This window comes from Plectropomus leopardus, chromosome 15 (assembly GCF_026936395.1).
Source record: "Plectropomus leopardus strain MGB_pleo_1.0 chromosome 15, ASM2693639v1, whole genome shotgun sequence".
NCBI classification, from domain to species: Eukaryota; Metazoa; Chordata; class Actinopteri; order Perciformes; family Serranidae; genus Plectropomus; species Plectropomus leopardus.
In genome coordinates, this window is record NC_142190.1 from 5,485,485 (window position 1) to 5,508,180 (window position 22,696).

The window sequence follows — 22,696 nt, forward strand, 5'->3', positions numbered from 1 at the left end:
AACTTAACCAATTGCTAACCACATTGAAACGTTTCGACATATCCAGTATATGATAATTTACAAATATAATGTATCTTTGGTTTGCAGAAATATACTCTACAATGATAATTGTGGATAGTGGCACGAAAAGCATTGTTTTTACCTGAGACATCACTGCTTTTCCAACTGGGTATTTTAAGCTAAAATATGATGTTTTTCTAACCACAACCAATTGGTATTTGTGCCTCAACCTAACCACTAGTTAACTACAACATTGAGTTTCCAGTAGTATATTATAGTTTATTATTATAGTATAGTTTAGTAAATTAGTTTAGTAAATTACAAATGTATGATATCCACGGTTTGTAGAAATGTTCTGTACAACTCAAATATTTTATTCTGCTGTTGGCTGTAGCACTTCATTACATTTTCATTGTATATTTTGTATCAAAAATTAGGTAAAATAACTACAGAGCTGCACCAGTGTCAAACAGCTCTGCTTGTTCAACCTGCTGCACAAAAACTAGGACAGAACCTGTTACCGTGCACGCCTGTCTGCACCCCGAAGTCAACAGCAGAAGTGTACGAGTAATGGTTTGCCTACTTTCCTTAAAAAGCACAAGATGCATTTTGGGAAGCAATTTTTGGCAAGGCTTTTTAGGCAGGTGCTCATATTTAATTTATGTCTTTCAGCCCAGTGCGTAAAAGGAACGAGACATTAAAAAACAGGACATGAGACAAGATTGCGTAGCTGGTTTCAGGTTTGGGTGCAGAGAAGCTGCTTCCTTGTCAAAGTTCATTTGCTCGTTGTTCAGCCGGCTTTATTATCGCTGTTAGCTTCACAGCGAACTGCAAATGACAATTTATATGATTATACTCACAGCCCCAAACAGGCACAAAGATGCGCACACACAGAATATGAGCTTCAGATACGGCGTCTCGTCACCATCTGCATCGGTGCTGAAGATTTCTGGGTTCATGGAGAATCTGAAGTCTTTAGCAAGCAAACAAGTCAGCCATCTTGATGTAATACTCACAAATAATTCAAACCCAAAGAGGACTCTACAAACACAGTGGACTCGTGATCCTGGGTTCTTGTCTCTAGTCTCTGTGGTATCTTGAGAACTTTGTTTTCTGGGTTTTCTGTTTTCCAGTCATGGTTTATCTTGTTTTATTTTGTGCAGGGTGTACAGTTTACCGAAAAAGGGATTTTAGACGTTTTAAGACTTTTTTAATGTCACCAAGACTTTTATTGAATACCCATTTTACAGATGCAAAAACTGATAAAAATTTTTTAAAAAAAAGAAAAAAAATTTAAAAAGAAAAAACGATTGATTATTTAGGGATATATATTCTACACATCTACCGTAACTTAAAACATGTTTAGTTTTTTTCTTTTGGTGATGTTAATACAAAGGCATTTGGATTTTTAAAGTTACAGATTATTTCAAGATTTTACAGAGCAAAGTCAGAAAAAAAATATGAAATTATACTTCTCAGTCTGAGCATTTTTGGAAAATTGATTTAACCCTTTGAAACCTGGACTGCCATCAGTTTTCTTACACTTTGTTCAGTCTCCTTTCACAAACTATTTGATCCCTTGAAACTGAGGAAATCACTAATAAATAGTTATTAGAAAAATATCCCAAAAAACAAAAAATGTCCAGAAGTTTATTCTTGAAATAATAATAATTTACAATAATTTACATTTTTCAGCACTTTTAGGGTATTTCTTACTCATTTTATTTTCTTCTTTTCAGGTTATTTTCTTGTAATGTTTTCATTATTTTTTATTTATTTTAATTTTTTTTGCAATTTTTTGGGTCACGTCTTGTTCAGCTGTATGTTGCTTCCCCCCATGTTTTTGAATGAATTCAAACCAATATGTTTAGGTTTCCAAGGGTTAAGACATTTTTATATCAGTGCCTTGTAAGACTTTTTGAGAATCTATGTGAACCCTGTTTGTATCTTCACTCCTCCTCAAGTCTGGTTTTATTTCCCGCCTTTGTGTGTTTTCCCGCCTAAGTGATCGTCTGCCCGCTCTGATTTGTTTCAGCTGTTGCTCATCAGCCGTGTGGTCACCTGTCCCCCATTGTGACCCTGCACTCCTCCTGTATTTAGTCCTTGTCCTCCACTTGTCTGTTGCCTGTCTGTCTGAGTTGGTGTCTGTTGTTTTTGTCAGATTCTTTCTTTGTTTGTTCCTTGATTTTGTCCTTTTCATTTCTCTTCTTCCTGCTCCCTCAGTTTTGCAGCCTGCCCATGTTTTAGTCTTTTATTTTAATCACCTTAATGCCATAAAAATCTCCACCTTGAAACGTGACAGCTACACCGTCACATTAGCAAGAGAAACATCTATTCCAAAAGCCCTAATTTCTGTCATTATTAATGCATTTTCCAGATGCATAAAGTGAAGTATGACCCATCAACCAAATTAATTTTTAGTTATACAACTTCAGATCTGACCTGCATCAACAGCAAATACATCTGCAGTAGAGGTCATATTAGTAAAAATAGCAAAACAACACTGTAAAAATACAAGTAAAAGTCTTCCATTTAAATGTGACCTAAAAGTATGCAAGTATTAACAAAAAATATTGTGTAAGAAGTAAGCTGTCAGCACAGTCCCATACCTTCCTGTAAAAAATGCCAATTATTAACAAAATACAAATAGCTGCCCACTGTCTACATATCATGTGCACTAAATTATTGCTGCTTGAGTAAATATCACACTCCACCACTGAAATACATTATTAAAACTGACATAGCAGATGACTGATTCATAACGGTCCCTGGGCAGCACGGTTACACTGCTCACTCTGGAGGATTAGTTAATTACACTGCCCATGCAGGTGCTGAGAGGAAGGTCCCGAGCTGCTCTATAAAAACACAATACAGATGTTTAATTAGTAATGACCTGTGTGAGTGAAAGCCTTTAGACATCCTGCGCACATACACACACAGACACACACACACACACAGCATAAAGCATGATGAATGAGTCTCAAGGCCGCCGTGACCTGGATGACCAGAGTGAGACGGATGTGAGGAAGAGAGGAGGGAGAGAGGAAGGACTGAGGAGACACGGATCATGTTGCAGCAATTACGTGGGATGCGGCTCTGCAGCTTTCCGGAATATATACGGACAAAGTGGAAAAAACTCATTTCTCCTCCAGAGCACCCGTCTAATCCCCGAGGCCTCATTTACTGTATGCATTTTAGTTTGCATTTTGGAATAACTCCCTAGACATTTGGGTTTTTGTGTATTTAACAATGTTGTATTGTTTTGACCTCTGTGTGTGTGAGATGGTTATGAATGATAAAACATCTGCACATTGCTATTTTTTAAAACCCAAAGACTTCAAAATAATATTGAAAAAGATGCTTTTTAGGCACCGGAAAACACTGTATCTCTGTTTTCCGGTGGCTTCTTGAAACGATACATCACTGTTTTTCCATCAGTGTTTTTTTATGCATCGAACACAAGGTTTATTTTGCACTCTGTTTCTGTTTTTCCAGCTGCTTTTTAGGCGCCAAACATGGGTATTTTGTTTTGCATTATCAACATGGATTTTTGTAGTGATCATCACTACATTACGTATTTTTCATTGGTTTTTTAGGACAGAAAATGGGTATTTTGTAGCTTTTTAGGCACCAAACATGGGTGATGTGAATGAACCTGTTGCTGTTTTTCCATCTGTGTTTTTTAGGCACCAAATGTGGGGCTTTTGCAGCGTTCACGCCCTTTATTTCCAGCTGCTTTTTTGACACAAAACGTGGGTGATGTGTAGCAACCTAACACTGCGTTTCCAGCAGCTTTTTAGGCACCAAATGTGGGTGTTTTGTAGCGATTCATTACACTGCTCGTGCAGGTGCTGAGCTGCTCTCTAAGAACATAATAGGGTTGTAAATGATCAAACAACTGCACAACTGCGATCCAAACAGTAGCAAAACTCTCATTAAAAGAGGATGTGGAAATTTTAAAGCTGAGGCCCAGAAATTTGCAAAATCTGAATTCAGTTTTGAATTAATAATAAAGGCACATTTCATCCAATTTCATGCTTTTAAACTACAATGATTCCCGGCTCTTTCTCTCCTCCCCTTTTGATCACTGTTGCTCTCCCTCCCTCACTGCACTGGGCTGTTGCCATAGAGACGGGTTGCCAGGTCTCAGACGGTGAAGCTGAATGGGTTAATGAGTAGGTGGAGCATTTGCAGCCCTCCAGATGGTAGTAAGGCCTCCTTCACAACACACCCCGAGGGACCTCCTCTCAAAGAGAAAGAAATCTCCTGTTTAGTATTCAGCCCCTCGCTGTCAACCCAGGAGCTGCGTTTATGACCCTGTAGTCAACAACGTGGAATTGTGGGATGTGCGTGTGTGTGTGTGTGTGTGTGAGGATCCTCCTCTTTAGCTCTTTTGACTGAAAAAGACTTACTCATGGTCTTTTTTTTTTTTTTAACTCTAATCTGATTAAAAGTGTAATATGAGACCCTCCATCACATCTATTCAATCCAAAAAAGGCGAAAATTTTGGCTATGATGGCAACTTTCTCTTTTGTCATCTCACATCTCTTGTTGTCCTCTGTGAACAGTGTATACATGTCATCTGGATGCATGCAAGAAGCCATCTTGCCTTGTTTTTCTGAGGCTGGAAAACTGTGACAGCAGCACCCCCAAGTGTCAACTTTCTTCCATTTTTTCTGTCCTTTTTTAAAATTTGTGCAAAACTAAGACATTGGCAATTTTTCATACAAAAACAAATGAACAAAAGCAACACACACACAAGGACAGAAAAAATAAAAAAGGCTGACGAACAGAACTTGACAAGGTGAATAAAAATAATTAAAATGAAAATTAATACATTTTTAAAAAAGCAGAAAATGGATAATTCTACTATTAACAATTTACAGTTACTTTCATTTAAATTAACTTAATTACAGATAAGACAAAATGAAGTTATTTATAGGTAGGTGTGATTAGGGAGTGATGAAGAGAGACAAAAATAAATATATATGAATATATACATATAAACTATAAATATATATATTATATATATACTTAATTATTTACTTTTTAAATATAAATGTTAAAAATAAATAGACATATTCAATTATTGTCTTTCCACTTCAGTAATATTGTCTTTTTAGCAAATGTCCACTTTCATACATGACATGTTTATTGTTAAATCACAGGAGGAGAGTTTGTAGAAGTGAGAATAAAATAAATATTTAACATGCGTAACGTACAGCACAATACAAACGTGTTATTGTAGAAAAATAGCAGCTAAAACAAAATAAAGTGATAATTGTGCTTGACCTGTATTGCACACTGTACATTAGAAGCAGCATGATAATTTATATAAATATCTGCGATACAATCTAGTTTAGTGCATTACATTACAATTGTTAATGTGAAGTAAACGTGATGCAGTAAAATATTCTCTGTGCTTAGTGGGTATTTTCAATAATATCAGGTTACATTTTCTCTGCAGCTGTCTCATGCTTCTTTGTCTCAGCTGAAGGCAAAATGTAGCCATAACATTCAGTACCAATGTGACAATCCATACCAATCTGATCTATAAGATCCTGTGTGTGAGATTTAAGGGGATTTAGTGGCATCTAGCAGTGAGGTTTGCAGATTACAACCAGTTGAAATCTCTCCAGTGTGCCAGGTGTAAATTTTTGGTTGGGATACCTTTAGTGTTCATTGTTCAGGACGTTTTTATTGGGGAGCCGAATTATCCACAGTGGTTTTGTCCTCTCCGAAACAAACAGTCCAGGCGAATAAACTTTAAAAAACACAGAATCAAGCCATTTCATGTTAAAAATTAACGTTTCTCTTATGCTGTTTGGCTAGTTGCAGATTAAGTGTTAGCCCAAGCACCTTCTTTCTCTGATAACTTTCAGGAGGTTTTTATTGTCCACAGAGGTTTCATAGCCAGTCATTTAAACCAGTAAAAACATTAAATTAAGCAGTTTCACGTTTAAAAAAATCTAGGTTTATGCAGCGCTCTTGTCACGGAGGGGTTGTGAACTACGGTGGCCAACATAAAAACACAAACGCCCCAGTCTAGCGTCAGTGTTTTGACAGTAGAAACATGGTGGTGCAACATTACAATCTCACATGGACACCGACCCGCTCCCTATGTAGATATAAACGGCCCAGTCTAAGATTTTTAAAAGAGAAGATTTAAGAGAATATTTTCAGGTGATTATACACAAAACATACTTAACATATTCTGTTCCCTTGCTGCCAATATTTTTGCCTAAATCTCACATACTGGACCTTTAAAAACTTTCAAGACTGCGACATTTAACTTCTCAAATGTGCAATAAATTATAACAATTTGTTCTTTAAACATTCAAGACACATTTGTAATCTCTATGTTTACCATTTCAGTGTGAAACTACGTTAATATCTTAAATATATGTCAAGGGAGTGGGTGAAATACAAATATAATCTGTCCTTCATGTGCAAAGATTTGCAGTGTTTAGAGAGAAGTAACGTGTGAGTTGTGCAGCAGTGCCACTCAGTGGTATCTGCACTGTAACAGCCAACTACATTTTATCTGCTGCTGCAAGGACTTATGTTCTTGTATCCTTATGTGTGAAAGACAAGGTAGGTGAAGTTCTCCTGTTTGGGTTTGGTGTTGAAGTTGTAGTTTCCGATGCGGTTCCTTTGGTAGTAGAAAAGGCAGACGAAACCAACGATGAAGAAGAGCGACAGGCCGATTCCCAGACAGGAGAGTCCAACTATATGCAGAGTGGTGTATTCCTCCTCGAAAGAGTCTGCAAGAGTGTGTATCAATTAAAAAGTGAGAATTCGTATGAAGATGGCATTTAAAATTCACTGCTTTTAACCCTTAAAAAACTGAACGAATTGCCTTGATTTCAGCAACTGAACAAGAAATGGACCAAAAAGATGCAAGGAATCAGTAAAGAAAAAAAAAGTCAAAGAAAAAAAAAGAATGACCAAGAAAGTGCTAAAAAAACAAAAAAATATTTTAAAAAAATATTTAAGAGAATTATTAATATAGCTTTCTAGACATTTCCCCCTATTGTTTTAATAATATCTAATAGTCTATCTTAATTTTTTAGATAATTTTCTTGTCTCATTTTATTTATTTATTTATTTATTTGCAGTTTGCAAGACATTTCTTGCCAATATACTCATTATATTTTTACTATTTTTTTGTTTTTTTGTTTGCTTTGTTTTGTTTTGTAAGAAATCAAACCAATTTTCTCAGGTTTCAGAGCTTAAAATGCTTGTAAAAGGTGCCTTTATGCTGCACATGAAAACTAATTTTAAAAATAGTGCAGAGATTATTATAAATAATGTGAAGTACTGGCTCTTATTACAGCAAAAAAGGCTAAAATTTTCAATTCAACTCAGGAGTCCATCGTGAAAATAAATTCACCTTCAGGCCTTTTGAAATGTGTGTTTTTCCATCAAGCTACTTAAACCTTCCTCTCCACCGGACAGATAACAGAGAGAGCAGCATCACTGCCATAATTCAGCAACTAGATGAGCTTTTCAAATTTTCAAATGAAGAGACTCTCAAGTTTAAAATGGATTCGTAATCCTTCACAGCTGCTGTGCTTTTAAAGCTGGTCAGCTCGTCAGCAGCAGAGTAGAAGCTGAAGTGTCATCGTTGCTTCAGGTGGAGCTAAATCCCATTTCTGACTTTAAACACAGCAGAGGCCTGCAGCTGAAAAATGCAGAACCAGAGTTATTCTGCATAAAAGTACTCACCGTCATCTGACCGATGTAGAGGCCCGTAAGTACCGAAAGCTGTTCCAATTGTGTTTGAAGACCGAGATGTTCTTTGCTGACAGTCCTGCAAGAAAATTACAAAATAAAAATTTTAACAACTAAAGGGTAACTTTGTATTTTCCAACCTGGATCTGTTTGTTTCCAAGTACTGCACCATCACTTTACAACCACTAAAAAAGTACTTCAAGTTGTTTTAATAAGTGTCTGACTATTAAAGGATACATACAAAGATTTTGGTTTAAGATTAAGATCCTTTATGTTTAACCCTTTAATGTCTGGATTGGCAGGAGATTTCTTGTGCTGCATTCAGATTTAGATGCCTTTCACAGGCATTGAAACCTGTGAAAACTGGTTTGATTTGTTTTGAAAACATGGATGAAAATGCAATCAGCAACTTGGCAAGTAAATGTCAGAAATTGAAAAAAAAAAAAGTTAAAAGAAAATGGGGAGATTATTAGAAGTTATAAAAATACTAGGGTAAAATGTACAGAAAACAGTTTTTATAAATCTTGATAAATATATATCTAATTATTTATAAACTTAAACTATAAACTTTTTTGTTTTGTTTTGGGTTTTTTCTTTTATTCTTTCTTTTTTAGTACTTTCTCGCAGTCATTTTGTTTTTTGTTGCTCATTTAAAGGTAATTTTCTTGTACATTTTTATCAATTTCTTGCTATTTTTTTTGCCCATTGCTTTTTAAGTTGCCTGTTGCCTCCCCCACATACTGAAGAAACTGATGAAGAACTGATGAAGAACTGAAGCCAGTTTTCTCAGGTTTTAAAGGGATTTCCACAAACAGCCCTGAAGTTACTGTCGCCACCAAACTCCATATAAATATAAATATAAATATAAACAGTAATTTTATAATTACTAATTTAATGTCAACAGAAACAAAAAAAGTCACAAAAACTATCCTAGTTGATTTTTCCACTGTTCCAACAATCACCAATTCCAGTTTGGTTTAAATAAACCCTTAATTTACCCAGTCTGATCTAAAAGCATGCTGGCTCTATACACACTAAAAATACTGTTTATTTAAAGGGAATCTGGTGGGTTCGGCGATGGTGATTTCTATATTCTGATCCTGTCAGATGCGAAAATAAGCACCTGTAGTGGAGATGAATTGTGGTGTGCACATGCTCTGAGTGGTTACATTGCAGCCTGTTGTGCAGCTGCCAGCTGCAGCATTCTTACTCAATACTGGACCAGTTTAAAAAAACGTATTCTTATTAGGCATTTAGACACAAAACCATGGGAAAATGGGGACCAGATTGGGAAACACCTAATGTACGCTTGAATGCTTCAGTCAGAGTAATGGATTAGTTATTTTAGATTCATCCACACTATTGAAGCAACAAGTTGCATCTGATTTTTTTTTAATAGGATGTACTCACGGGCACACAGGTATCCACTCCAGTCTCCACGCAGATCTGGACCTGGCAGTGCAGATAGACCACATCCAGGTTGACGAAGGAGAATATCTGCACAGACACGCGTGATGTGCTGGAGTTCCCGTTCATCAACACTTTGGTGTATTGGTTCAGGGAACAGCTGTGGAGACAGAGACAGGGAACTGCAGCAGTTACTTTTTTTAATCTTTGTCTACATCTGATATGGTTATAAACTGTTTCTAAACAGATTCTTAAATGTAAGGTCCATACACATTTTTACCAATACTTTTCCATGAGGCAAACTTTCAAGATCATACATTCTCTGCAACACCAGTCGATGCCTTGTCAGCCCTTATTTTGTTATATTTTTGGCTTTTTTTTTCTTAGAACTTTTGGGGCTTTTTAAAAAAAAAAAAAGATTTTTGGGGGCAAAAAAAAATGCAGGTTTATAAAGAAAAATATGTGATTTTTTTTCATTCCTGGCAATTGTTAAAGAAAAAATTGCCAATTTTATTATTTTTTTAATTTATGACAACTTTTAAAAACAGGCGAATAGTAGCTGAAATTAAAATGAGAGAGCACACATATTAGTAACAGTAGCCAGCTCAAATAGTAACACAAATAGAAATGCTGAAAGTGCTGCAGGTAGACGCAGACCTGTTGTCCAGGAAGGTGTAGCTGTTGGCGTCTGCAGGGTTTTGGGTGGGAGTGGCCCAGCATTTGTTGATGACCACTTTAACCTGCTCTGAGGAGGTGTTAAGGCTGACCTCCACCACCACGGCCTCATCAGAGGACATGCTGTAGTTGTGAGGTAGAGGCATTGAGCCATTCATCAGCTGCACTGTCACCTGGAACGACCCCGAGCCCATGATGAAATCTTGGATCATGTCGTATCTGAAAATGGGAGAGAAAATAACACATGCAGCAATAACTGCAACAGGAACACACTGCAAAAATGCTAATTTACTGGTGAACAACTAGTGAGCTTCAATCAGATCCAGGTTAACCATTTCCCTTTTTCCCAGTCTTCATGCTAAGCTAAGATAACACTCTGTTGGCTCCAGTATCATATTTACCAAAAAAGAGTGGTATCAGTCTTATAATCTGACTTTGCAAGAAAGCAAATAAGTGGTAAATAAGCTCCTCTGTGAAGTATGCTGCAATAATTATAGCTGCTAAATTGTGGGCAACTGAACTTGTTTGAGTTTCTTGAAGACGTTTCATCTCTCACCTAAGAGGCTTCTTCAGATCTCACTGACTTGTGGCAGTCAAGGCTTTAAACCAGAGATATTTAACCTGCTTTGCTTGGGGGCCACAACATGACAGGAGACCAGCTGCAGCCACCCCATACATGTCTCTAGGATTTTTGGACATTTCTCAAATTTTAGGATGTGTCTAGGATTGTACATTACAGCACATTTCTTGGATTATACCAAGTTCCTAGGATTTCAATACTAAACTTGGATTTTTCTAGGATTTAAGGACAGTTCTTACATTTTAAGGTGTGTCGAGGATTTTAAAACATTTCCAGGATTATAGGACATTTTACCAAGTTTGCAGGATTTCAGGACATTTTTAGGATTTGGGGACATTTCTTTTTATAGGACTGAGAATTTTCACCAACATGCTGATAATTATGAGAGCAGATGAAGCGTACCCCATATTGCCAAAGTCAGCAGAGATGAGCATGCTCTTCATGTAGGAACACATGATGGGAATCTCCAGCCGTTTTCTGGGTACCTCCATTGTCCCATTGGGTGATGTGAATATTTCCATGGAGTTGAACAGGGTTACAGATGTTGTGTAGTAGGTTTCATTCTAAAGTACCAGATGTCGCAAGCAATTTGGGTTATTTTCAGATTTAACGCACTTACACTGGCAAACACAGCGTCTACAAAACATGTGAGAGCACAAGAAAATGCAAACGTTTCCCAAATGCAACAAAAACTCACATGCACAAGCCTAGTGCCGCACTCGTTCCAGGCCACCGTTAGCTGGGCGTGGGTGGCATTGCCTCCATTGACGCCACATTCGGGCAAGCCTAAATATAGGGTGCTCTCCCTGATCTTGTTGTTCAGAAGAAAATCCCTGGCAACTGACACAGTGGTGGCAGCAAGTCTGCACTGAACTGAGATGGCCGTGGTGACAGTTCTCAGGGCAATAGAAATGGTGGTAGGAACTGTGATGATGGTGGATGTGGGGTCCATATAGGTGGTTGTAGGGGCAGTAGTGATGGTTGCAACAGCAGTGGTGGTGATTGCAGGGGCAGCAACGGTGGTTGGAGAAGTGGTGGTGGTTGCAGGGGCAGTATTGGTGGTTGCAACGGTAGCAATAGTGGATGGGGCAGTGGTGGTGGTTGTGGGGCCAGTAGTGGGGATTGCAAGGGCAGTAGTGGTGGTTTTGGGGGCAGTGCTGGTTGCAGGGTGAGCAATGGTGGTTGGGGCACTGGTAGTGGTTGGAGTGGTAGTAGTGAAGGTTGCAGGGGCAGTAGTGGTGATTGCTGGGACAGCAATGGTTGATGGGGCACTGGTAGTGATTGAAGTGGCAGTGGTGAAGGTTGCAACAGCAGTGGAGGGGGTTTCAGGGGCAGTGGTGGTGGTTGTAGGGGCAATAGTGATGATTGCAGGGGCAGCAGCAGTGGTTAGGGAAGTGGTGGTAGTTGCAGGGCCAATAGTGGTGCTGGCAACAGCAGTGGTGGTGGTTGAAGGGGCAATATTTGCGGTTGTGGGGGTAATAGTGGTGGTTGCAACAGCAGTGGTGGTGGTTGCAATGGCAGTGGTGGTGGTTGGGGCAGTAATGGTGGTTGCAACAGCAGTGATGGTGGTTGCAGGGGCAGTGGTGGTGGTTGGGGCAGTAATGGTGGTTGCAACAGCAGTGATGGTGGTTGCAGGGGCAGTGGTGATAGTTGCAAGGGCAGCAATGGTGGTTGGGGCAGTAGTGGTGGTTGTTGGGGCAGTTGTGGCGATTGCAACAGCAGTGGTGGTGGTTGCAGGATCAGTGGTAGTGGTTGCAGGGGCAGCAATGGTGGTTGGGGCAGTAGTGGCGGTTGTTAGGGCAGTTTTGGTGATTGTAACGGCACTGGTGGTGGTTGCAGGGGCAGTGGTGATGGCTGTTGTACCCATGGTGGTGGTTGCAGGAGCAGTCGAAGTGGTTGCAGTGGCAGCAATGGTGGTTCGGGCAGCATTGGTGGTAGTTGGAGCAGTAGTGGTGGTTGTTGGGACCATAGTAGTGATAACAGGGGTAACAGTGGTGAATGAAGAGACACCAATGGTTGTTGTTTTGGCAGTCGTGGTTGTTGTGTTTGCTGCACAAAATAAAACACTCTGGTTACAATCTGCAAGTATATTCTTTCATTAGTTAGTACAATCTATTTAATAATAATCTTTCCCACTACCACACTGCACTGTACCTTGACAGGCTCGTCCAGGCCTGTTTGGGTTGTTGTCTTTAAATCCATCCAGACAAACACATGTGTAGGAGGCCCAGGTGTTTGTACAAGTAGCCCACTGTGAACAGTCATTTTCCCCTGAAGCACATTCATTAAAATCTACAAAAAGCAAAAATATTGTGCTCAGTAAGTCAGGCCTTGTATTGTTCTTTAGTATGGTACCTCAGGTTTTTACAGCTGAACCATAAACGCATTGATCTGATCTGACACTTTTTTCCCGACATATCTTGATTGCTTTTTCATACTTCCTCTACATCTTTGATGTCCTGGTATGGTTCAAGATCCAAAAACGCTGCAATGCAACTCAGTTGCATCACTTGGTATACCTTCCTACCTGCAGTTTGTAACCCAGGCTTTCTGATAATAATTTGAAGTGTGTTGACCTAGTTTTTGCAGTGTGACCATCACCATTTGCACTTATTGTCCTTGTTTGCCATTTTTTGGGCTAATTCAGCATGTTAACTGACGTTGGACCCAGCAGTGAGTAGAATCACTCCAACTGACAATTCAACTCAGTGCACAAGAAAAGACACAAAAGTAATAAAAGAAAACAAATAAACAACTAAAATCCATGTTTTATATGGTAAGATTTTTTTGTTCATTAGGACACAGTAAATATCAATTGTTCTTTCAACATTTGGTTGAGTTGTTAATGTGCTAACTGGTTAACTAGTATCTTACATTCGTCCTGTTGTTCAGTTTTTAAAATGACCAATTCAGACTACAGCCGTCTGTTGGTATGAAGAGTTATTTCCTCCCATTCAGGCACAGAGCGTACATGCTAGCTGGCCTTTGGCTGTAGTCTTTGTGATATGTTCAAGTGCAACTTTTTGGCAGAGAAAGAAGTGATGTGAGGCAACACAACACTCGGCTTTCATCACCACTAGTTCTTTGATGTCAGTTTGTTGTGTCTGGGCGTTAAAATCTAACTTTGATGAAAATTACTTTTAGCACATTAAGACTGTTCTTTGAAATATTTGTAAGTTTTGCACGTACCAGCCTGCAATATATAGAGACGTACCGTTTGTGCTTGTGCTGTTTTGATCCACAGTGAATTTGGTGCTGGTTTTCAAAGAGTTCAGCAGGGCCGTGGACACATTACTGATGTCTTGGCTGTGACTCAAAGTGGAGATGATTTTGAAGTTGACCACCACGCTTCCCGGCGAGAAGCCTCTGATCTCGATTCTTACCTGGCCTGAATCCACCAAGGCCTTCATCTCCGGAGACAGAGACTGGTAGATCTGTTGATGACAAGTAAGCAGCCACAAAAGTCAGAAAAATGATGGTGTCATAGAGATCACATGCTGTCACTGGATCATCCTCGTAACACACCTACCTCCGCCCTAATACTCTCAGTGAGGTTTTCGTAGGCCTGGCTGCTGGTGTTCTGCAGATCAGCGGTGTACTCAATGTTGGTAAGTCGCACTGTGGCGTCAAGAGTCTGAGCATCTACAAAGAAAAGACTTGTTGTTGGTACACACACATTTTCTGCAATTAAATGTCAGCCCCTCTAACCAGCCTTGGGCCTGATGCTCAAAAATGTAATCTCTATTTTTCATCACACTTTAGTCATTAGGACAATTTTATCACTTTACTTACTGTATTACTGCAAGGTAATCAGTGTTTGCATCTACACTACACAATTATTTTACGCACAAACTGCAGCTTAACCATTTAAAAACTGAGCAATATATATATATATATATGTGTGTGTGTGTGTGTGTGTGTGTGTGTGTGTGTGTGTATATATGTGTGTGTGTGTGTGTGTGTGTGTATATATATGCGTGCGTGTGTGTGTGTGTGTGTGTGTGTGTATATATATATATATATATATATATATATATATATAATCCCTCCCAGTTATTTTCAGGTCATTTCTGTGCCACATTTTACACTTTTTTTTTTGCAGTTTGTGGGACATTTCTCGCCAAGTTTCTTCATTTTCACACGTTTAAATGTTAGAATGCCGCACAAGAAAACTGATGTCAGTCAAGGTGTTAAAAGGTTATTGACACTACTGTTTATTACCTTGAAAAATATCCAAAAGTCAAAGCTCATAGGAATCATCATTTTTGCACACAGGTCTCACCAGTCTTGACCGACACACGAAGGGCGACTCCTTGGCCTCCACAGGAGCGAGGCGTGACGGTAACGTTGTACAGCTCCCCGGGCTGCAGATTCTTCACCTCCTTCATGGTCTGACTGGTTTCCACAGTCTGAATGACCCCTGACCTGTTGCTCAACACAACCTGGTAAGTCTGGTTTGTCTGAAACTGGCTGGACCAGTAGACACAGAAGGAGGTTCCAGTGACGTTAGCCGACCACACGCTGGTGATGCTGGGAGGAGCTGGGAGGTGGTGAGGGGGATACATTGATGGTTATAGTTTATTCATTGTGGTTAAATGAATAGTTTGATATCTATCTGGGAATTTAACTTGCAGCAAAAAGGGCAAATAAGCGTACTCTCCGAAATGTCAAATGATTCCTTTGAAGATATCTATCAGCTAAAGAATATAAGAGTCCAATGTCTTTCTGACGTCAATACAAGCTGGGGCTACTGGGCACTCGCTGTCACCCTGATTCCAAATTATGATACCTATTTTGGCTTAATTTCTTTAAAAATCATAGGAAGAAAGCAACGTGCAACATGAGAAGAAATTATCCCAAAATAAGCAAGAAATTAGTAACAATTAGTAACACCTGCAAATAAAAAGTACCTGAAAAATATGTAAAACCAAAAAGACAGAGACAAGCAAAAACAAAACAAACATATAAAGACATAAAAAGTAGACTTTTTTTTTAAAGTCAAACAATACTTGTAAAAACTTGCTTCTAAAAATACTTACAACAATTCCATAACATCATTTTAAATTTTCTATTATGGTAATTATAAATATTGTTTTACCTGAATTTTTTCCTTTTTCCTTTGACATTTTTCCCTATTTTTTTAAAAATAAATATCTAAATCTACTGATGTTTTTTAATAATTTGTGGAAAAATTCTTACCGACTTGTTCTTTAGTTTAACATCTCAGGCAATATACAAGCTGCAAAGTATGTTGGAGCTGAATCACTAACTCATCATTTTAAACTGCATTGCTGGTAAAATAATAATAATAATAATATTATTTCATTTAATGTAATGACTCTCACTTTGAGTTATTTTAAAGTAAGTCAGCACAATATTTCTTTTCCCTAACCTAACCTCCGTAACTTTATATTAAGCACATAGCATAATTTGTGGGCGTGCTAATTCATTAGATATTGTGCGAACCGTTGTTCGAGGATACGTTAGCCAAAATTTACACTGGATCAAAGGATGTAAAGTACATACACCACATTTAAATATCTACAGAGCTCGCCCTGACCCTTAGAAATTTTTGAGCTTTTGATAAACTCAAGTATTTGCTTTAAAAAAAGGTTCAAATATTTTCTGTGGACAAAAAAAAGCTTGTAGATAAAGATGTGCAGATTTTAAGATATTCCTTACAGCATGTGGTTGTCAGCAGAGGTGACTCTACAGTTGAGCTATAAGGTGCAGAAGTTGTCCACTGCGGAGCGTGTGATGAATTATAAGGGACAGGACTTGTGTTACTCAGAGCTGTAGTCATGCTGGTCTCTGTGGAGCTGAAGAAACCCACGGTGCTTTTGCCCAGAGAGTCCTGTGTGCTGCTGGGAGCGGGGAGGCAGGTTGTGGTGGGAGGAAGGTCGGTGAGAGGGGGCTCTGTGGTGGTCGCCACCCTGATGTCGGCTGGGAAGAAAGAGTACAAGTTGAAATCAAAGCCTCTAATGCAAAATATTGATTAGAAACTCAGCAGAGACTGCAGCATGCTTTTCTTCACTGGCTGACATTTATGAAAAGGAGGCAAGTTTTAGCTTCTGTGTCTAAAAATATGAGAAATCAGGGGTCCTCAGTTCACCCAGCCACCAGGTGAGCTTTGTGGTGACAACTGAATGTTGTCAAATCAAATCTGACCACAGTTTGATGGTTCGAGCAGCTTCAGTTGACTGGAGGAACTACTTTGGCCCATGTTGTCTCCTCTTATTGTGCATCTACTTCATTTCAAAGCGATGGATCATTTCCTGTGTTTGTCATACGTATCACACCACAAGATTTCGATGTCTGATGAAACATTCTTGTGGGGTTTTTTTTTACTCCCCTGTCAGTGTGGATGCTGAGTGTTACTCTGCTGTGATTTAAACACAAGATAGATAACTGAAGTTTCTGGGGTTCTTTGGCTGTATGTCTTATATTTCTGTTTTAAATATATGCAAGGTAGTACGAAAGTGTTTGGTGTGTGTATAAGCACAAATTTAAAAGTGCACAGTTTACACATGTATATCATAGTAAGATGTATCTAAGTAATTCAAGATGTATGATACAAGGGGAAGTTTTTATAAGGTAAAAAACAAAAACAAGTTAAAGTTTTGTAGGTGTTGTTGTTCCTATCAATTATAGATTACTGTATGTAGTAGATGCACTTCTTTTAGATTTGAAGTTACACATGCACACAAAGTCTAACCTGTGCAATCGGCTCCAGGGTTGCTGAGGTCAACGTCAATGTATCCCTGGTGGCAGACACACTGGTAGGAGCCCTCTGTGTTGTTACAGTCTGCATGAGGTGAGCACTGATGGAGAGAAGGCTGTGCACACTCGTCTACATCTGCAGTTACAAACACAGACATATGAAGAGATTTCAGTGGAATTATAATAACTTGTGTATGCAATATAATATGTAATGTGCAAACTGAAGAAAAAACTTCATCATCATCATTTAGTCACACATCAAAGAAATAGTGATACAAAATAAAATGCAACCACAATACAATAAAAGAAACATGTGAATGGGGCACTCCAAATAAGCTACCAAGAGCTTTTGGGAGGGGTTCCCAACAATTAACATATGACATCAAAATAAAATAATAATTTAAAAAAAGAAAAAAGAAATGAATGATAACTAAATCATAAAATATAGGGAAAGACAATTGTGAAATTACAGATGCAAATTTTGTTATAAAATAATGTATACTGTTACTTGAGATACAGTGTGTAAGTTGGACTTAAGTCACTTCTGTATCTTCTTGTATCTTTAATTAACAGGCTAAGAAATTCTTGCCATTTAAAAAATGCACTACCACACTGGCATAAAGTGATGAATTAAATTTGTGCGTACACATGGCATTAATTATCTGTAAAAGAACATGTTGAAGGCGACTTGATGTGTGTTTTGAGTGTGTACTTGATGGCGAGCTTGTCACTGTGTGCTTTGAGCGACTGATTCATGATTAATATCCGTGGGTGTGTGTGTTATGCACAAGTGTGTGTATGCGCTCGCTCTGGTGTTATTTTCCGCTATTGCAGGAAACATCCCACAGATGACTGTCACTCAAATAGAAGTGGTGGGAGAAGGAAACTGTGGTGCGACTGAGTCATTCTTTCCTGAACACCGTGTTCTCTGCAACATGAATCATTCTCAAAACTCTACAAGAATGTCATTTCTCTAAAGAAGAAAAAAAAAAGATGTGAGTGCTGCTGTACAGAACAAGCGTGTGTCCTCACCCTCCACAGTTACAGACGACACCTCCTGTATGTGTTTGAGGAGGAGATGCAGCTTTGACGTGATGTTGTGCAGTGAAAGAGTGAAGTTGCATTCAATCAGAAGTGAGGTGGCAGTTCTGTAAGGATGCACGGGCTGTGAGCTGAGGTAATAAACTGAAACATCAGACTGCAGAGCTCCAGTCACCTTTTAGAGACAGAGACACAAAAATCATTTTAAAAAAGAAAAATCAGAAATGACTCAGAAACAGACAAGTGGATGCCTTGGAATAACTGGAGCAAGTACTGGTAGCTGGCTACTGGTCTTGGCAACATGGTGTCATTATATAAGCAGCAGGAGTCTTAATAAACTGCAGTAGAAGCAGTATTAGTTGTACCATTGCTTGTAGCAGTCTTAAGTGATTCAGATGTCCTCCTCGATTGGACATCAGTTGCTGGTAGTCTGTCTTCACTGTCACTGTCGCATTAAAACGGTATCCTCCAGTCTCAGAATATTTTGCTGAGCCTGAAAGGTTTAAATAGGTCGGTTCACTCAAATCACAAAGAAATCTCATGTTTTTTCTCATTTATAAATAGCAGTATTTAAGGGCTGTACAGAAACTATTGGAGTGGAGACAGCAGCTGAACCTTAAACTATTAAAGGTTCAGTATTCGACATCCAGAACCTTCATCCTTTGATACAAATTGGTTTCTTTCAAAAACATGGGAAGAGGGTAATGAGTAATTTAATGAGAAATGGTAGAATAAAATAGATTGAAAAAAAGTTAAACTAAATGTAACTGAAAATAAGCAAAAAAAAAACAAACAAAAAAACTTGTGCTTTAAAAAATTCCCCAAAATTTTGTGGAAAAGGTACAAGAAAATGACTTCACAATTAGTGGAGAGAAACAATGTAAGAGACAGTCAATTTTTTTTAAAAATAAAATAAAATATTTAGAAATTATAGTAATTTTGTTTTTCTGTCATTTTTTTTTTCTTTTTTCCAATATATTTTTCAAAAATAATTTTCTTAATCTACTTATTTCTTGCTATTTGAAAAATATCTCTTACCAACTTGCTCATTGCCTTTTTCCCCATATTTCTGAAAGAGATTGACCTAGTTTTCCCAGGGTTCAAAGGTTAAAATACTTGTGAAAGGCATCTGAAAGCAGCAAAAGAAAAGTGATGTTCGTTCAGGTTTCAAAGGGGTTGATTTAATTAATTTAGGGGGTTTACGTGATCTGGTATGAGCGGGGAACATATGATGGTTATTAGCATACATTAGCAAACTGTAGATAATGCTGTAACTGACATCACTGTGTCAGACCACTAATTTTATGACTCATGTCACACCATGTGTTAGCTTAGCTTTCAGCCTCTAACTTAAATCCACGGTTACACAGTTAAGATTACAAAAGCTTAATGTGAAGTTTCAGTTCTTTGACCATGACAAACAATCCTTCACCTCTGATGAACTGTCTGAAACTAGGCCAATCTGCGAGGCTACAAACCAGTGACCCATTCGTAAGAGCATGTGACTTTACCCAGGAAACCATACAAGTTGCATACTGGAATGACAAACAAAGAAAAAAACAATTAGCGCAACTAACTTGCAGGATCAGTGCAGAGAAAGCAACCCGATCTCTGGCAGCATTTCTGCCAGCCTGGGCAGTCCATGTCCCCCACACAGTCCTCAGATCTGGGACGCAGTCCATCTGCAGTTGGACAGGATCCTGGCTTGGCAGTGAACTCAACACTCCTGTTTACAGCTTCATTCAAAGGAAATAACATGTTACAGGCCATATATTAGCGGCGAGATATTTGAAGCACTGCAGTTTCTGTGCTTCCATCTGGTGTCTTGCACACAGTACAGCATGCTGGCAGGTCAGGCTGAGTCTGTCTACAGCGTGTGATGTTGTCATGTATTTTCACACTTGTAAAATGAAACATGAACAATAATTGATACTTTTTTTTATAATCAAAATGATAAATATATCTGGGCGGGACACTCACGCAGGGCGCAGTAACGACCAACTTGTTCATAGCCGTCACGGCATCTGGTCACCTGCTCCATCACTGTCCTTAGCTCAGTCTGATAGGTCATCTGGTAAACAGTGACTGTGCACATCTTCGTGAGGAGCCAGTCGCCACATTTCTTTGTCACAGAATAGGGGACTGCGTGCATCGCCAGGACGCTCACGTTCCTCTTCTCATTGTGAGTGCGCAGATGGTAGCCAGATGCAGACAGGCTATTCCCTAGAATAAAATACATCTTGTCAATTTTACTCTTGGTTACCATGGTAATTAGTCTCTGGCTGCAGAATGACATTAGAATTTACATTTCAAATTTACATTGCTTTGTGATTTTGACTAAGGATGAAGTCAGGTAATGTGAGACACTGAAGTGTTATTGTCAAAGCTTGCTATAGGTTTCTGCTATATTTCCATTTAAAAAAAATAAGTTGCCAAGCTAATTATTTGAGAAACTTGGACATCAAACACACCGAGAACCCCTACCTCACTCTGATGACATGTTCAGGTAAAATGGAACAATCATGCTTGTTCATTTTTTTCTTAATGATTAAACCCACTTATCAGTTAAGTCATTATTCATTAAATCATTCATGTAACCTTTGGCTATTCATTAAAAAATGTCTCCCGCTGCCAGTTTCCTTGGTACTTTATTGTCTACAATGGACATGTGTGTGTGCTTGCACGTGTGTTATTGTAGACTATTGTGGCTGTCATGGACTTACTGCATCAAAAATATTTAAGATGATACGATGCGATGCGATGCGATGCGATGCGATGCGATGCGATGCGATGCGATACGATATAGTTTACTGTCCCACTAGGAAAATTTGTCTTGGTCTCAGATGCTGTGCCCATAAATGCCTTTACAGTTACAATAAAACCAACTACATATGAACAAAACAGCACCAACTGTATCAAACAACACCAATAAATTGCAAATAATCCAAACTGCACATACAAAATGATCATGATATTTCATGATATTTTACCACTGGGTGTGTGCAATATATGTTATGTGCAATGTATGTGCAATATTTTTTATGTGCAATTTGGTCTGTTATTGTAAAGATAAAGGCATTTATGGGCGCAGCATCTGAGTCCATGACAAACATCTCTATAGGGACAATAAAGTATATTGTATCATACCATATATTGTAACATATCATATTGCGCTGCGCCACACCGCATTGCATCGTATTATATCACATCATCTTAAATATTTTTTAAGTGACAAAAATACTAAAAATATCTGCAATATTACAAGATGGCACAAAACAGTATAATTCATGATTTTATGGCACCCGGAAACTTAAAAACATGCTGATTTCAATTTAGAAAAATGTCCCATTTTAGCTCAAGTTTCAGTCCTATTTTACCTGAATACATTACATATGTAAACTGGCTTGATTTCTTTCAAAGACATGGACAGAAGGCATTTAGCAACTTAACAACAAAAAACCCAAAAATAGCAAGAAATTACTAAAAAAAAAGTTACAAGAAAATTACCTGAAATAAGCAAAACAAGAAAGTAAAAGAATAAAAAAAAGGAAATGACCAGGAAAAGGTGCTCAGAAAAATAATACATATAAATAAATATATATATTGCTATAGTCTGATTTTAAAAATATAATCATTATAAATAGAAATATAGTTTTCTTTATATTTTTCCCCAATTATTTGACAACTTCTTAATTTGATAATTAAAAACGCCTGTGAGAGGTGTCAGAACGGAGCACAAGAAAACTGATGTTAATCCAGGGTTTAAATGGTTGATAAAATGCAACATCTGACAACCATTTTTGTTAGTTATCTCAGACCAATACATTTTTTTTTATGTAAAGCACATTTGCAGCAACTACTCAAGAGCATGTTTGGTGACTGACTGCTAATATTTAAAGAGCCCAAGATGTAAAACCGTCTTTGTCCCATTTTACCTGATGTCCCAAATTACCTGACTTCACCCTACATAATACGCGTCTATCAACGATGACATTAAAAATGTTAAAAACAAATAAAAGCAGGCAATGCAATAATTATAAATCCACATAAATGCCAATATTCTGCTGTGGCAATACATCAAATTTCATGTTAATCTGCAGCGAGGCCTACCTTGATGCACAGTGTTTTGTCCCCTACAGAGAGCCAGCAGGGCCGTCGCCACCCAGATGGAGAGCATCCAACTCATTTTTCACAGATCAGAATCTCAACCATTTATATTTAACGACCACATTGTACGTGCTTGTCTCTCTTTGAGATGCTCACTGTTCGGGGCGTACTCAAAGACTAAATCCTCTGTGGCTGTGTGTTTTCTCCTCCCCTCGTTGCACCATCAGTCCCTCATGGACCACAAAATCACGACAGCCGGCAGGTAAGAATATTTGGAGTTGGATTTGTCAGTGTGGTCAAATTACACTAATCTTTGCAAGGATATATAAAAAATTCAGACAATTTTGATACCTTGCATTTCTGTGAAGTATGGCAGCGTGACAAGATGGTGAGTCAGTATGTTACACAGAGAAAAGCCTTTAGTTCATATGA

The 22,696-nt window shown here is 38.3% G+C and overlaps 1 protein-coding gene across 1 annotated transcript; it reads right to left on the reverse strand.

The window, feature by feature from the left end:
* Nucleotides 1-5,109: 5,109 nt before the first annotated feature.
* umodl1 (uromodulin-like 1) lies at nt 5,110-22,446 on the reverse strand. Its single transcript, XM_042499642.2, has 17 exons — nt 22,268-22,446; nt 20,138-20,380; nt 19,735-19,893; nt 18,523-18,650; nt 18,149-18,332; nt 17,112-17,252; nt 16,079-16,339; nt 14,679-14,936; nt 13,926-14,038; nt 13,611-13,830; nt 12,551-12,688; nt 11,094-12,445; nt 10,799-10,959; nt 9,799-10,035; nt 9,145-9,301; nt 7,729-7,813; nt 5,110-6,764 (listed from the first exon to the last, which is right to left on the reverse strand). Exons 1-17 carry the CDS (start codon nt 22,341-22,343, stop codon nt 6,577-6,579), a joined length of 4,101 nt encoding a protein of 1,366 aa, XP_042355576.2. The 5' UTR covers nt 22,344-22,446; the 3' UTR covers nt 5,110-6,576.
* Nucleotides 22,447-22,696: the final 250 nt, after the last annotated feature.